The sequence below is a fragment of the Chaetodon trifascialis genome, chromosome 8 (genome assembly GCF_039877785.1).
Source record: "Chaetodon trifascialis isolate fChaTrf1 chromosome 8, fChaTrf1.hap1, whole genome shotgun sequence".
Taxonomy (NCBI): domain Eukaryota; kingdom Metazoa; phylum Chordata; class Actinopteri; order Chaetodontiformes; family Chaetodontidae; genus Chaetodon; species Chaetodon trifascialis.
The window spans coordinates 20,944,972-20,962,631 of NC_092063.1; the positions used below are offsets into that span (position 1 = coordinate 20,944,972).

The window sequence follows — 17,660 nt, forward strand, 5'->3', positions numbered from 1 at the left end:
TTGGATAGATGACTCGTAAGACTTTTAAAGAGTTTATTGTGGAAAAGTCAAACATTGTGAATTTTATGGTAAAAACATCAAAGCTGAATATGTACATTTTCCATGGTTCTGTTTTCTTTGGTGACTTTACAGCGCTACAGTCTCTACAGCTAACTTTTCTTCAGCAGTGGTCTGGCCTTAAATTGGGTCATGACCTTGTTTCTGTTTGCCCCACATGAAAGAGAACTATAAGTATCTTCTTGGTCCCTGCAAGTGACAAAATCACCCAAATATATCAAAATCAGGGTGAGAGCACTTAAGAACCTCTTCACAGCTGTATTCTGTGGCACATTTAGACATAAAAGTAATATGTACATACTATCTACATGTTATTTCAGGTTTGTTATCACAGTGAGAGTCAGCTGCGTCCATTCATGTGACACTGGTCGCTTGTTATCATGGGTTCCTGGGACTCCTTCCTGCTCCTGTGCAGCTTCGGCATGATTGGAGGTGCAGCGTGACTCACAGTAACGTGGCTGCTTCTGTCTGGCTGCAGATTAAACAGAAAATATTGCTGAGATAAAGTTACTTCACATTTAAGGTATCAAACATTACCTTGGTATGCGTGAATATTTTTTGCAAACACAAGCAAAATAAATAAATCAAGAAAACCACAACAGGCCCAAACTATGATAGGAGCGTTGCATTTAGGACTGCACAATACTGCAGCATGTGTTAGAAAAAAATGGTCAGAAGTAAACGATATTTAGCAAATGGGCTAAAACAGTAGTTGTTAGTCTAAGGGCCCGTCTCTTAAATCTTAATTCTTAACTTTAACAGATTTTTTCACTCTAATTTTGACTCTGTTTTGGTCTACACCAACTCCTGCAGAAAATATCTGGTTCTTCAGCTGCTAAACACTGCAGTCTGTTCACCTGCTAGATGCTAACTTTGCTAACTTTGTCATTCGGTACTGGGCGGGTAGTGCACAGTAGGTTTTTAGAACATCTTTACTATAAACAGCTGCCTATTGCATTTGGAAACAACGCTGATAAGAGCGATCAGACTAAATCAAACAATAAAATTGTGGGCCAGAAAACCAAAACCGTTTCTTTGAAAGACTCTGCAAAGTGAGACTCTGCTATGAGCGGCCCCTGTCTCATTACACATGCTCATCTGATGCACTGTTAATCTAAACAAATAATAATCAATTGTAGCAGCTTTAAATCTTTTCTTTTTTCCTGTAAAATGCTACCAACAACCTCTAAAAACTAGTCAAATGGAATCATCTGAGAAGGCAAAATCACAAACCTTGACCTGCTTACAGCACATGTAATCACAGCTCAGGGATAAACCACTGGATGAAAACACCTGTATGGTAATTACATTGCTGCACTTCCCTCTAATGGCTGATACAGTGGATTCTACTAAAGTAATATTTGACTTTGTTCTTTAAGATTAACAGACAGATCTTTTTATACTTGCTAACTGGGCCTCTGCTTGGTTTTATGCTCACTGTAAATCAAGTGAGCTGATTAATAGTAGAAACCTTTAACCTGTATTACAGCAACTTATCAATGGATAAAATTCCATGTAGAAGAATCCACCAACTTTGCAGTTCACCTAAACTCTACCTAGCTTTTTAGCCTCTTTCAGCTCAAAAGGTTTTACAGCCCATGATTGACTTTTAACCATTTTCTTAACCATTTTATAGTCTTTTAAAAGATGTCAGACCACACAGTCTAACCTGTTGTAACTGAAAGATCCAGTTCCAATAATCCTCCTGACAGCTACAAGAAATCAGCAGGGGCTCCATCAGCTCACCTGAAACACAACAGCGATCATAAATGACTGTGTTCCTCACTGCACTCAGTTTAGCTAGAACACTATTGATGCTGCATGTTTGTACAGTATACCTATCAGCTCAAACTCCAGCCGTCCAGGCAGGGCTGACCTCTCCACTGCTTTGACGCTGTGTCGGGGCAACCTGCCCTGTTACAGATGACGCAGAAGAAAAAGAAATCATGTAAGTTGGGCAGAACTTTATCTTGCATAAAATGATACCACGATTGTACAAGAAGCTCATGTTAGCTGCTGACTGAAATCCACTGAGTGATGTCGTAGGCGGCAGGTGTGAGTTACAAAATGTTCCACCCATGTTATATGTCATGTGTCAAAAGAACAAGCACTGTGGAAAGATTACCAGGACACGTAGTTAAGCCACGGTGGTTGCGGAGGTATTATTATGGATTTTTCCCATAGAGTCATTTTACACTACCTCATATCTTATATTAAGACGCTTGTTGTCCACTGACAGTAGTAGGACGTCTTGAGGGAAGAGAACCATCAGTCTTTCTTGGAGTCCCTGTGAGAACAAAGCCAACAAAGTCACAGTTTCTCTTGTTAGCTGTCCAATACAGACAATACAACTGAAGTTCTCCAATACTGTGTGGACACACACTGTGGGACACTGTTCCACAAGTGCCATTCAAAGAATCTAATCTTATTAATCTTATTTTAATTTGTGTCTTATTTTTGTCATTACATTAATAGCATTGTACTTTCCTAGTTCATTGCTGAGATATGCTAACGTGGCTACGTTGGCATAAAGGGGGCAAGATAAACAAGTCAGACAATCCTACAGGTTGCACTCCCAGGTTAGCACAAAATATTTTGAAGGGCCACATTCAGTGCATGCCACACAGTGTGCCAGCAGGTCACATTTAACATGACACCTGAATGGCACAAAGATAATGTTGCAGACTGGCGCAGACAAAGCCACATGTGTATCTGGGGTCAGAAAGGTTGCTAAGATACAATCTTGTGGAAACACATGGGAGCTGGGCTTATGGGAAATGTGGTCTTTATTTTCAAATACTCTGACAAAAAGTGGTGGTTTATCTGATATTTTGTGGTTAGTATGCAGGCCAGAGATGGAAAGAAAACATGCGGAAGAATGAGTAATTCTTGCTGTCAAATGACTTCATTGGTGCTTATTAGTAAGCGTAGTTATTTGGGTCAGTAGGGGAGTAGCAGCTGTGTTTGCAGTATATTTCTTTGTATTAATATCATGGTTTCACATTCATTACATTGTCTCTGTCCCCTCCATACACTTTATTTATACATCTGTGATTACAGTGGACATTGTTTCACATTTACTTTGTGTCACGCCATAATCCCAATATTTGAGCTGTCCAGCTGTCTCATCGTATGACAGTTTTGTGGTCTTAACACAGAAATATTTATATATATTGTATATTATCACAGAATCTTTTTTTTGGGGGGGGGGGGGGGGGGATTTGCATTACACACAAGTCATCTCAGGCCTTCCATAGTGACCGCCTGGCAAGAACTGATGTGCTCTATTTCAGAATGTCAAGCACTTGAGAACTGATATTATAACACAGACAACGGGCAGATTATATGCACAGTGTGAGACAGTATTTATTACCTGTCTCTGTGTGTTGATGATATGGACCATAGATATGCATCTCGGCTGGCCCATGTGCTGTATTGGCGAGCCCTCCCACTGCCATATCGGAGCCTGGAGTAAGTAGCTTTTCAGTTCTTCTCTTTTCCAGTGCTCATCACAAGGTAACTAGAGAAGAAATACTGCATGTGATCAATTTATTAATTACAACTTCAACATACTGCTTCTCATTTACAGCTAGAACCAGATATACAGCAGTTAGTCATTACTAAATAGGAGAGAGCGCAGTGAGAGGGACTCGTGGGTTGTGTCATTGACTTGTATCTCCTGTCTTCTAGGTGTTGCATCCATTTCTGCAACTCTGCAGCACTGGAGCAAATGAAGAGCTTGGAGTCCATCATTGGACCTGGATGAAAGAAGGAACAAAGCTAATCATGCCCACTGCTGTATGTGCTGCCATGTCGTAGCTGAACTTTAAGGTAATTTCCTCTGACTCACTGCTGATCTCAAACATGTGTGGTGAATGTGACGTGTCAGGGTCCATGGAGACAGCTTGCAAGGAAAGTCCAGAGAGGGGAAGGATGCCCTGCGAGATAAGAAAAAAATCATGTCTGTCATTGTGCTTCAGCTTCCTCCAAAGACATTATTTTTTAGGAACTCCCCAACAACACAAACCAAAATTGACACTGGTCTGTTCATGTCATGTCTACATGGACCTGCTACATGTTAAACTTGGTCACATGTGCTGGTTAATATAATAACAGCTGACCAAAAACTTTTAGAGCTGAGGGAAACTGCGGAGCTGGAAAAAGCTCTGTTCACATTACAAATAATCATTCGATCTGTTCTTAATGTAGAAATCTTGATTGGTGCAGTTTTAATACGGTTGAATCTTAGCCAGTAGCTCACAATTAATAAATTGACTTTATCTATTGTTTAATGTGTTTTTGTGTCCTGTGTCCACGTTCAGGACCTCCACTTAACAAGCACTAGAGTACATTTTTATGTGAACCACTATTTGACATGTCACAGCCATTGTCAAAAAGTAAAAAGCACAAAGAATACCTCATAAATGAAGTCTTGTCGAGAGTGGTCCAGGGAGAGGATCAACAGGTGGAAAGAGAACAACACCAGGAAGTGCTCACTGGTGCCCTGTGGGAACAAACAAAGATAAATAATGCAGCACTGAGTCCTGATTAGAGACGTGTAAGCTCATTAATTCATAGTGTTCAGTTTGATCAAAGACTGTGTCCTTATGTTCACAACAACAAAAAACTGACCTGTTTTACTGTTTTCCAATAAAATATGTGCCTTTTAATCAGTTTGGGCTAATGTGTGGAATGAAAAATAACTGCTGGCAGATGATTAACAAACATTCTTAAGGCAAATTTTAGAAAATGCCCCTTTAGGATGAGTCTTTGATGGAGCCACACCTTGTGAGGCCCTGCTTACTCCCACAGGCAGTGCTGTGTTACCTGTGTGTAGCTGTTGCAGAGAGACACCAGGGAGGAGTGGATGATCTCTCCATACATGTGGGGAGGTTGGCCCTCCCAGTCCCTGATTGGCTGCTGGGAGTAAATCCTGTGGTGCAGCTCGTCTCTGCTCCTGCCCCACAGCACCACCTGCAGACACAACGCTGTATCAGTCCTAGTCATTATAGACGTTAATATTTAGCAGCTTTCTGTAGTTGTCATAAACCTTGTATGTCACTGTGAGGATCTGTGTGTGCTTTCTCATATCACTGCTCCCACCAGTATTTATATGTGGCCACATGTTTTACAGAGTGATGAGTCATGGATTACTCAGCATACTGGAGTTTGTCTCACTGTTGCAAGCCTCTCGTTGTGGTTGTGCAAAATGTTACGCAATTCAGGGGAATTTCATATCTGAAATTAAGACTATATCTGTTCTTCGAGGAACAAATGCACAAAGACTGCTGCGTTGTTTTATTCTGTAGGAGTTTGGATGTTTCACATTCAGACAATTTCTCGTTCAAGTGGAAAGAAGTGTGAAAAATTTGCTTTGTGTGGCAGTGTTTCCTCCCTCCTTTGTTTCCCGTAAAGTTTGAATCACACCAAACAAGGAATGCAGAGTCTCTCACGTTTGTCATGGAAATTCATACAGTGTGTTTACAGTGTGTCTGGCCTCAACACAAATAACAGCACCGAGTGGAAACTGTTGATCTTCATGTGAGGCGCATATGACCACATTCTGCTTCAGCTCTAAGTGTTCAAGTGTTGTTGTTGGTGTGTTCTGAGTGTGAAAAGTCTCTCTCTCTCTCTCTCTCTCTCTCTCTCTCTCTCTCTCACACACACACACACACACAGAGTGACCTCTTGCTCCAGGTGCCGTATTGAAGGGTAGCGGGGTGGTGGTGGTGGTGGTGGTGGTGGTGGCTGCTGCTCATCTCTGCTGTTCCTCACTGACAGCTGAAGCCTGGTTTCTCCCAGACTCCACAACCTGAATAAAGACAGATGTCCACACATTTCGTGGGACAGTATTGTCACATAGCAGCAGTTTGTGCTGAGGGCACAGTGGCTCAATGGTTAGCGAGGTGGCCTCATTGTGGCACGGATGTGGGTTCATTTCCTAGTCCTTTCGGTGTGGCATGGATGTTAAAGTGTCTGCTCTGTTTGGTTCTGTCCTGCAGACCAGAGACATGTGAGTCAGGCAGACTGGAGACTTTAGACTGTCCATAACTATGACTGTGAGCCCCTGTTTGTTTCCAAATGGTGCATGCTTGGACTGGCTATAGCCATGGAGAGCCAAAGACATACAGACTGAAGAGCAATAAGACATATGACAATTTAAATGACTTGTCATGATGCCCCTGCAGCCCAGCAGCAGCCAGACATAATCAGATTACAGTCATCAGAGCAGAGACAGACCCACCTGCTGACCCTTTACCATCACCACAGACATGAGCTTTGTCATACGTTAGTATGTACCACGTGCTAATCCTAAGCAGGTTTTGATGATAGATAGATAGATAGATAGATAGATAGATAGATAGATAGATAGATAGATAGATAGATAGATAGATAGATAGATAGATAGATAGATAGATAGATAGATAGATAGATAGATAGATTTTGTACAGGAAGCAAATAAGATCCCACCTCTGACATATTCTTAAGAAACTAGATGTGTTAACTTTTGACCACTTCTTTATATTTGCTAATATCAAACCCATCAGAAATGCCCAAATAAGCAGACCGAGGTGCTCAGTGACTCTCTGGGTGTGTTTATGGAGAAATGTTTCGGAAGTCCTTTGGACAGATGTTGATTTTTAAGGAAGTTTTGTTGTTTTGTGCTGTTTTGTGACCATCTTCTCGCTGAAGGCCCATCTTCAGACTTTCATTGCAAACTAGCTCCATGCTATGTCCTTGGGCCTATAATAACATCAAATAAATAAAGCGATAAAAATAAACATTTGAATATGTGTGGATGATGGTGGCAGGTTCAAGGACATTAAATCATTGGAAATACAATTTGCTTTTTCTTTGTGAAGTTAACAGTCCCATCCTACAGTCACTGTTTGAACGGCATGGCTTTTCTCACATATTGCATTATTTCCTGTAAGGACAAGCGAATTCATTTCTGACATATGACCACAGTCAGAATCAGTATGAAAATACTATAACAATTAGTAAAAAGTGTTTTATATGTTAAAAATCACTATGTGTGGAATTTGGACCCAACTCAGTACATACAGCAGACACATCTGCTTCATCGGACGTGCGTCTAAATGCGAGTGTGCATCTTTAAAACATTGAGACATGAGTGGCCCGTGAAATATAAGTAGTAATTATCAAACAGACACACATGAGGGCTGGTAGCTACTGTTGTGATTAGCCTCTGCTAATCCTGCAGCCTTAGAACGAGTGGGATTTGTCCCGCCCTGGTTCTGTATTAAACCCCTCCATTGTCTTATAGTAATCTGTTAATCACGTCAGTGCAGCATCACTGAGTACTCAAGTTCATGTTGAGTAAATAGGAGCCAATTAGTTCTCCTGTCTTGTTGTTCTGCTGGGTGCTGATGGATGAAATTCATATGGCTATAAATTGTTGTTCTGCAGGTGTTTTCATTTCATGGTTTCAAGGGTTTATAATTAACCTTTTCTTTTTCTGTGTAAAAGCTCACCGTGTGACTCATATAGTATGTACATCCTGGAAATGGCATTAATGTAACACTGTGCAGCTTTAAAAAGGCCGTGCAGGAGGCTGCCTCCTCTTGTGTTTTACATTTTCAGCTCCAGAACGTGATGCACGACATGCCAATGAAAACCACAGAGGCAGAAAAAAGTGCCTCACTTCACAGAATGTCACAGCTTCCACCTCCAGAACTCAACGATACACAAAACCACATTTAAACAAACCTCAAACACACTCTCTCTAAAGTTGTGAAGATAAGCACAGTAAAGTTTACTTAATTCATGTTCAGGCTGGGGTACTGCTGGTATTCCTGTAGCTCTTATTTCCTCTGTCATTTCTGGATCCTAGTACAGTCATCACTGTGTGAATTCCCCTCCAGAACATTTCCATTTCATTTCTTAGCTTCAAAATGTCAACATGTGTTTGTGTCTTACCCGAGATTGTCTCCAGAGAGTTCCAGCAGCTCGATCTCATCAGGGCCCACCTCGTCCACTCCAGTATGCCTCTGGGTCACACTACAGCATCCCATGATGGATGAGGAGTCTGTCCCTCTCTGCCTTGCCTCAGCTTCTAGTCCACACACTGAGCACCATCTGCCCAGACAATCATCCCCACTGTGTGTGTGTGCGTGTGTGTGTGGGCCACACTAAAACCAAAGAGATAACATAAAAAAACGGGGGCTGGTTTGGTCCAAAAGAGGATATTGTGTGCAGGAGGGAGGGAGGGGGGTTGCTGCTAAGCTCTAGTTCCCCCTTTCTGCCAGCATGCAATGCTCATTTCCATCAAACTTCAAGAACGAAAGGTGTTAAAGTTTAAAGAGGAATCGAAGATAAAAGTGACGAGAAGTTTTTGTCAGGTCGCAGCGCCGTCGTTGTTCCTTCCTTCCTGTCAGTTGGCTGTCTGCAGAGAACTGAGCAGCTTCCTCAGTCTGGTTTTTTTTAACACTCTCAACTCACACTGGGAACCTGCTGACGCCACAGCACCACAAATAAAAACTAGCTCTACTGTCATTCAAAAGACAAGCTTACCGTTTCTTATATGGGGAAAAAAAAGCACCTCTTGCCGACATTACACCTCTTCCTGACGATAAGTGTGGGCTCCCTGATGCTCTCAGCCTCCTTTTTGAGAAGCATGTGGATGAAGCAAGCATCCTGTTGGGAAAGATGGGACCAAAGCCCGCCTGTGTTTACACGCACCCAGCCTGAATGTGGATGGGTAAGTGAGATAATTAGGAGTTATGAAACAGAGAGGTAAAGGGCTGCAGTCAAAACAACAAGCCACAACAACTGTGGAGTGGAGGCCTGTGTTGATCTTCCTGGTTAGAATTACAGTAAGATGGTGGGAGGGTTTGTACACAATCATGTCTGAGTGTTTCTGGCTCTCCACAGAGCAGGAGCTGTTCTCTTGTTTCCGTGAAGGGATGAATGATGACTGATGGATATATTTTCCATTTGCCACAGCTGTTCATTTGTGCTTTGATTACAGTAAAAGAGTCTACTGTTATGGGAAGGAAAAACCTGTTTTTAAATTGAAATCAAAGGACATAATCCCTACAAAGCAACAGTAACAGGAGCCCAGTTATATTATTTTGTATATATTTTTTATTGTCACATTGAACATTTATTAGTATTTCTCTGAAACAGCACCACATGTCCAAAGTGTGGATCTTTTTTTAGATAAAGCTCTTTAGATCCCAGCTGTTTGCATATAACGTGTCACGGTTCCTCTTTCGTCTCATAAACTGAGCTCTTTATGTCATCTCTGAGCTCCCCTTCACCAGGCTCCTCTCCTCTTTGTTTGGTGCCACATACAGGAGGTGCAGCGTGAGGAGTGAATGGTGGCGTCATCTCGTCGCCCAGCGCTGATGAAGACAGCAGCATGATGATCCTCCTCTTCTGCTGAGTCTTAGAGCGCTCTGCCTCATCTGCAGCCTTCAAATGATGATGCAAAGTGCATTTACTCGGCTTGAGTTCGACCCGAGGCCTTGGGTTCTTATTTCGGCCAGTCTGCACTGACAGAGAGCTTTGATGGAGAGGTGAGGTAGGGGTGGAGGTAGCGGGACGGTGGCACAACTTTGAACCACCCCTTCCTTCACCGCTCGCTGAGACAGTCGCAGAAATATCAGGGGATGCTGGGGACATAATTTTGCCCTCCGTCCCAGACTTACATCTTCTGGGTTCAGTCTTTTTGGTGCTTTTCCGGTTGCAGTCACTGTTTGTGTTGCTCTTGTTGCCTACCAGCACTGACTCAGGAGGATAAACTCCATTGTACAGCAGCACAAACTCCCTCTGAGTGGCCAAAGGAAGAATCCTCTGCCTCAGACGACACTTGTTGAAGATCTCCAGAGTTAAATCTAGAGAAGAGCATGGAGGAGTGACAGCAGATAAAAGCATGTTGGGTGGTATCACACATCGGTCTGTTGAGCATACAGTTGACCAAATAACACATCCAGTAAAGGAAACTATGATTGTACCATGCACACAATGTGAGAATTTTTTGTCTGAGCATTGAGTTTACTGAAAAAGGAAACGTAACAACATGAGCTCACCCAGTGTCTCCACGACAGTGCTGGGTATGACCTCCTTCAGCACTTCACAGTTCATATGGAGAGCTGGATTACAGTTCATCTCCAACAGCCACACCTATTAGGAGCACATGGAGGCACGATTGTACCAAAGACATGAATGTTAATACACATGTTAAATGCTGACCACCTCTCAGATGATCAGCAAAGGCTCACCCACCTTGAAGTCCTCATCAACCATGAAGTCACAGCCAATCAAGTCAAAGAAGCCCAGTCGGCAGACTAACTTGGATTTGACCGCGAAGAAACACTGTGTCATTATCTGCTGCATGCGCTTCTGATGCATGGAGAGGAAAAAAACAACTAGTCAGTCAATCCATCGTTCATCAGGCTTCAGAGTGACAAACAAACTGTCTCCAGCCATGTTTGAGGTCTGCAGCTTTTAGCAACAATATCTCAGAATGCATGGCTGGATTTCTTTACGATAAATAAATTATTTATTTTTCTGCTGTTTTTAAATAATTTCATGATTTCTTTGCTCATGAATGACTTTAGCTGAATTTATTATTATTATTATTATTATTATTATTGTCTCCTTGGAGCCAGCAGAACAAGGTTTAAGCACAACAATAACACCATATAAAGTTTTTATGGCAAATGTGTTAGCAAACAGCGGCCTAGTGACACATCCAGCAGACATGGAGCAATGTTATCATTCATTCGGAGGCCTCCTGGTGAATATAGCAAAGCGTCTGTCTGCTGTTTGGAGCTGGATTGCTCATGTACATCAGAGTCCTTTGGCTGAAAACATCCACCTGCTGCTGCAGCTGAAAAAAGGCTGATGAGAGGCTAATTTGTAGGCCAGAAAACTAAAACAAGAAGTTATAAGAAGCTTAAACTCTTAGCTGAGTAAATAAAAATATTGCTTAATGCAGCTTTACGTTTGTTGCTGTATCTCACTAACCACAGTGTCTTACCAGCTAACGTACCGTCTGACAGAAAAGTATTCAATTCAGTTCAATTCAATTCAATTGGACTTAGATGTATGGACTTATGTTTGTGGTACAATTGCAGTACAATAGCAGGTTTCCGTTAAACTAAACACCCACATTGTGGTTTGTTGTATATACTTCAAAATGTCACTATCAGAGTTTGAGGTGCAACAAATGATATAAATGATTCAAATGTGTACATTGTGCTGTTTGTTGTAGAGCAGGACACTGTGGATAAAAACAGGCACCAAACAGCACATGTGATATTCCATTTCAGTAATAATATGATGTATCCTCAGACAGGAGTGAGATCATCGAAGCCTAACCACAATCTCAATTAGCTGCAAGCTCCAACAACCATCATTATAATGGTAATTGGTCCCTCAGAGCTACAACACGCAGCAGCACTCACTGCAAAGGCGCCCAGCACCCAGTCCCTGGGCAGACCCTTGGCAACCCGAAACCTGTCGTTGACGTATGTGTTGAGGCTCTCCATGGACCACACAGTGTCCTCTTTTAGCTGGCTGTACAGAGGGTTCTTCTTCTGCATGTACTGGAGTCGGACAGCAGGGGGACCAGAGACACACGAAGCACAGAGACAGTTAGTGTCACAGCTAATGCTTCATCTCCTCTACCTCTCTGGAAATAACAAGTAATGTAAAGATGGATGGGATGCAAATATCTCTTCAGTATTATCGTGAATGATTATGCCTTTTTCAGTAGTGAAAGAGTGAAATGGGGGGTTTACATGCTAAATATTAAGCCTTAACAGGTTAAACAGTCAAGAAGCACATGAAATGTTCTCCACTGAGAGTCAAACGTAGAGTATTTAAACCTGTGACTCTGTATCAAGCTGGTGAATAAATGACCAAGCGCCCTTATACAACCTTTAGGCAAAACATTGTGGTGTAGCAAAAGAAAAGTAGCAAAGAATATTCAGTGTAGTCATCCTGGTGATTCACAGCATCTTGACCACCCTGTGGTTGCAGAATAAAAAGAAGTGAATCGAACAAGCAGGAATTATTTAGTTTTTCAGTGCAGGTAAATTAACACTGTTATATGGCTATTGTTATAGCCTGCTGTGACACTGTATATGTCAATGGACTGATTGTGACAGGAAGTCAAGGTAACATGTAAAGCCATGTTTAGAACCACCATGAGTCATTTCTCTATTTTCATAGGATGTATCATGGTGATGTTTCTTTAACAGCCTGATTTCCAAATAGAGACTCAGTCTAACATCACCGCAGATAATCTAAAACCTGTGTGGGAGGTCTTGGTTTAAAAGATAAGTTTGTAATTTCAGAGAAAACTCTTTCAATGCACGTCCGTACCTGAGTATCATTTTAAGATAGACTTAAAACATTGTCAACCTATTCTTTAAAGGTCCACTGTGTAGGATTTAGCGGCATCTGGAGGTGAGGCTGCAAATTGCAACCAAATGAACACCCTTCATCACACTGCCCCCTATGATGCCCCCTGAATCCTGTACCCTGGACCTTAAACTTTGACCTGCCAGCTGGCCCTAGAGATGTTGCCAGAGTCTGCACACTGGTAAGGCATACCTGATTGGTCAGGTGGGCGGAGAGGTTGTTGGAGCTGGGGTCGTAGAGGTCGCATGTCAGTCGAACATATCCGTGGCGAAAGAAGACCATGTAAGGTGCAGTGCAGGCAATCAGAAGGTATGAGCGTACGTCAAACTTTTTGCCCTTGAGGAGCAGCGGACTCTGGATATAGCTGGGGGCAAAAGGTCAGTTTGCCTTCAAGACAATGCCAACAGCTACATCAGTGTTTCTATGGAAAGTGTCAACAAGAAGGTACTGGAGTACAACAGACAATGACCCAGGTGAAATTGTCTAAAATATTCTGTGAACACTGTCTGAACATGCTGTGAATTTACTGAAATAGCATCCTGAAAACCTCAAACAAAGTAACCTTTAAGAAGTAGACATGTTGAACATATGACATTCCTTTAAATAACCCAATCACTGTGCATGTTGACCCACTGCTGGACAATGCGAGCCTGAGGCTGGCGCTGGTGCATCTTCCTGCTGGCCTGGCTGTCCTCTATGTGCTGCAGCTTCAGTCTGAAGGCAGCTATGTCCTCCTGACTCTTCAGCAGAAAGATTCCTCTGCCCTGGTTCAGACCCGTGGGCTTACAGATCCACATATGAGTCTCTGTGTTGCTCACACCTGGCAACAGTCGTAAAGTAATATCAAGTCAATCAGCAAAGCTACGACATATACGGGTATGAAAGACATGTACTACTATTGTGTTTAGAGCAGGTCTGCACTGGTCTGTGTTTTCTGTGTCCTCTTCTATATTGTTTCTATGTTGTGATACAGATGAGTGCTGCGTCACTGGGAAATCACTCTATAATTATTCTTTAGTACACCATATATACTTTCCATCAGTTTTTTGGAGTGTCTGAATGTAAAAAATTGTGTCTTCAAATATCGCACAAGGCACTTAATTTCAGTCCTTGTTGGTTTGGTAGTTACTGGTGGTAAGAGACAGGCAATGATCTGTCTTTTCCATCATTCTGTGAGCAACTGATTTCATGCTGCAGAGGACACTTTCATCAGTGAGCCATAGGCCCAATCACAGTAGTGTTACCTCATTCAGTGATAGATAGCAGGTTAACAGGCATTTATTGAATTGAAAGTCTTTGCGATTGTTAGGTAGTGCTGTTTGAAATCCTATGCAACTGCTACTTTTCACTGCTCGACTGTATAGCTTTAGGTACATATGTCAATCAAACTACCAACCATATACAAATTAGTTTAAATTAGTTCACCATCAGCCAGCTACAAGGTTAAAATGTTGCTTACACTGCCATGCATCAGTAATAATAATCCTACAATATAATGTAACAGTAAAGGTAAAGTAAAGTAAAGGTTATTCTACTGTCAAGTAAGGACTTTTGGTGGCTGATACGATGAGGGCGGCATTTACCATGAGAAGAACAGTGAACGTGTGAATGAGAGAGACATTTCAGACACCATCAGAGATCTAAACCAGCTGTCTGTGTCTTTCTCCTGTTTACTCAGTGATAACCATGTTTGTCATGACCTGAACACCATTTATCATAAGGCTGTGTGTCTGTGTTATGATAAACAATACAGAAAGCATTGGAGTGTTTCAACTCCAGTCCTTAAAATGACGGAAAATGTTTTCATATTTACTGTAACTGTACATGTATTCAGCCCTGTTCAGTGCTGCAGTAGCTCCACATCCAGATCCTGAAGAGCGTCCGTCCTCGTGTTTGTGCCTCATCCCTGCCCTCTGCTGATTCATCTCTATGGCAACAGCATGTTCCCCTGGTGATTTTATCAGGGCCTTATGGGAGGTGAAGTGCATTATTTTCCAACCTCTTGATTAAACAATCACCCTGGCAACTGTTGTCTTAAGACTGCCGAGCACAAACTATTCTCTTTCTTTTCAGTGTTGGATGCACGACACGCCGAGTTGGATTCAACCAGTGTTGTGTCGTTGCTGCATCAGGACACTGATGTGTCAGAGGTCTGTGAAGGTGGGATGTTTGGTGCATTTTACCCTCCTGCTGGGCAAAGAAAGCCTCCCTTTCTTCCCTCACATCCATGCGGAAGGTAGTGGGAATGAATTCTTCCATTTTGAGCCTCCTGTGAAGAACAGCACAACAAGGTGGAAGCAGAAAAATCAGAATGTGATCATGCCTTGCTTAAAAGACCGTACCTGTGCTGAGCACTTGTTTAACCATGCCATAGAGTTGTACAACTGCCTTTCAGACAGCCTTGTTTTCGATGTCTTTGATAATCCGTTACAGTGACCAACAAGTTGGCTTTTACTCTCTGAACACTTAGATTGTCATTGAGTGGTAAGACAAGCAACCTCTCAAGACTCAAGCTAATCTCTGAAAATGAATTTTCCAAAAGATACAAATTCAGAAATTGAAAACATTAAGGGATGATTTGGGACACTCTGGGAAGGAACATAAAGATTGAGGGATTTCTTATGAGTGGGTAGGACTACCAGCACGGTCCATTGCACAGACACAATTCACTTTAAAGCTTTAGTGTAAGTTTACTATGCAGAGAACAGCACATTCACCTGTAAGTGATCTCGCGTAGGTCCAAATTCAGATATATTGCCATTTTCAGCTTTTGTCAAAACTTATCAGTTACTTCAATGGCTGCTGCAGTAGCCTAATTAACTATTTTAAGTGAAACCTTCTTACACTGTGTATGAATTGTTGGTTTCTTTGTAGATAAAAGAGCTTGGTCTGTACCAGCTCTATATGGAAAGTGTCCTGAGACAACTTCTGTTGTGATTTGGCGCTATACAAATAAAATTGAATTGAATTGAATTGAATGAGGGCCCTGTGTACGATAGACTAGTGGTCATTTGACATGTTTGTCCTGGTAGGTGTGCATTATGCGTTTTTACAGGTGCTTACTAATAGACTGGGCTATAAGGTCAAATGGTTGGTCTGAATTTTGAGCATCTTTATTAGTAAATAAATCAGGCGAATGAATCAACTGTATTAATGTACCATTAAAATTAACTGCTGATATAGTTCATACAATTCATACACATAATGCTCAATGGCAAGTTTGTGTGATTCAGATGGGAGGCCTGTGATAAATAATATCACAGGCTGATATGCCTTTCAATCAGTATTTGCGGAGCCAGGCCTCTATTGAACCTACATTATGGCACCAGATGGTCGCTAGGAGATTTGTGGCACACTATAAATTATGTAAAGGAAACAGGCTGTTATATCTGTATGCGTTAACACACACAGCCTGTCTGGATAAGAAACGAGCAGCAGAAAAAGACAGCAGGAATACAGCTGTCCAGTTCACCTCAGTTCTCCACCGTGCTTCACTTTGCTGCTGACTCGCTCATGCTCCCGCAGGCTGCTGAGGAGGCCGATCTTAGTCGTGAGGACCTTATTGTTGGGAATCTGGTACACCAACTGTTCACCTGAGAGCAATACAAGAGGATTTCAAGTTTTCTTTCTGTGAATGGAGAGCAAAAAAATGAAAAAAAAAAAAAAAAAACCCAGCAAAATGAGAACAGAAATTAAACCAGACATGAAACATCAGCTAGATTTTTGAGATAAATATGAGCAATTTTCTTTCATTTCCTCGGCGTGGATGGTGATGATTAATATAGCAATGACTGAACCTTCTCTGAAGTTACTGTAGGTGGTGGGTGATTTGGTCTCACACCACTTGAGTTTGAAATCCTCCCTGTGCTTGTTGTAAATCCTCTTCCATCCCCTGCTCTCACAGTAACTCTTCACTCTAAAGGTAAAAGTCACACAGAGGAAGTCGCTCACACTTCTGCTTTATACACACGTCGATGCTCCCATGTAAAACTAGCATTCCACTGATGAGGGGTCCACACCCAAAGACACAGCAGGTGAATGATGTTTTCAGCTCACATGAAAGGAAAAAAAAAATGTGATCACATGTGACATACCTAAAATCATTATTGATACTCTTCATGTCCTTTATTTCATATTTCTCTGCTTACATTTCTGCCCCATTGGCTCCTCCGAAGAAGTAGAAAGGCCCAGGGCCCCTTGGCTCTTCTGCATGCCGCTCCCTGTGCCTGTCTGGGTAGCATGTTGACAAGCCCCTGGGGAAGGACCTCCGGAGGTATCGCTCTACCAGACATGCACCTGATACTTTTACACACAAACAGACAGGAATTATGCATGTACACAGTCACTCATACATACACAAGCGCTATTAATATGTGCATGTGAATAATGTTAATGATTACATGTATGTCAAGTTAAAAGCATCAGCTTATTACTGATACTCTGCACATCAATAGTGCCTCAAAGACAATAATAGGATGATTCTGAATGGGAATTGCCTGTCTATTTTACAGCTTTAAAAAGTGCTGGCTTAATTTCATTATGCTGCAGTGAAAGGATCAAAACACGGAAAGAAGAGCAACCATCATCACACATTAAGTTTCGCTCCACACACCTGACCCTCTATCCCAGCTTTCCTGGTTGACGGTCATGTGGGAAAACCCCCCTCTCCTTTCCGGAGTCTGCGTCTCCACCTTCTGGACCGACTCGGGTCCACCTTCTGATGTCACTTCCTGCATGCCACTATGGTCAGGTGACAGAGGCCCTTCTCCTCCGGGCTCCTCCTCTTGCCTCAGGTTTCCTGCAGACTGGTTGTCCCCACAGGGAACCTCTGCTTCCTCCTTCTCTGCTTCTTCCTCTTGCTTCTGCACTCTGGTCCCCTCTGCCCGGCCCACACCACAGGGCTCCACCCAGCACTCAGATGACATGACCTCGTGCTCCTACAAATCGCTAAAAATGTTCCAGCATGAGAGGACAGGTGAATCTTTCATTAATAGTACTGTACATGCTTAGTATGGTCAAATGAGATTGTTTTTATTAGCTAACTCCTTGACTCTTGGGAATTGTTGGATGGGATGTCATGAATGTTTTAGAAGGCATTCCTGGTTCCAGCAGGATCAATCCTGTTGACTTTGGTGAATCCCTGACTTTCCTCATCTATCATGTGCCATAGTTCTCACTTAATGATCTTGCAGAGTGCATCAATATTC

At 42.3% G+C, this 17,660-nt stretch overlaps 2 protein-coding genes across 2 annotated transcripts; both read right to left on the reverse strand.

The window, feature by feature from the left end:
- Positions 1 to 19: 19 nt before the first annotated feature.
- Positions 20 to 8,480, reverse strand: LOC139335175 (probable pleckstrin homology domain-containing family N member 1). Its single transcript, XM_070968656.1, has 11 exons — positions 7,999 to 8,480; positions 5,743 to 5,869; positions 4,885 to 5,031; positions 4,475 to 4,561; positions 3,908 to 3,995; positions 3,679 to 3,815; positions 3,431 to 3,577; positions 2,258 to 2,344; positions 1,896 to 1,971; positions 1,727 to 1,803; positions 20 to 529 (listed from the first exon to the last, which is right to left on the reverse strand). The coding sequence occupies exons 1-11, from the start codon at positions 8,091 to 8,093 to the stop codon at positions 398 to 400; spliced, it is 1,200 nt and encodes a 399-aa protein (XP_070824757.1). The 5' UTR covers positions 8,094 to 8,480; the 3' UTR covers positions 20 to 397.
- Positions 8,481 to 9,279: 799 nt separating this feature from the next.
- On the reverse strand, positions 9,280 to 17,441 carry ttll10 (tubulin tyrosine ligase-like family, member 10). Its single transcript, XM_070969206.1, is given in 11 exon segments — positions 9,280 to 9,917; positions 10,113 to 10,206; positions 10,309 to 10,425; positions 11,493 to 11,633; positions 12,646 to 12,817; positions 13,087 to 13,273; positions 14,637 to 14,722; positions 15,926 to 16,046; positions 16,251 to 16,369; positions 16,602 to 16,755; positions 17,066 to 17,441. Coding segments are annotated over 11 exon segments (2,205 nt in total).
- Between the last annotated feature and the right edge of the window lie 219 nt (positions 17,442 to 17,660).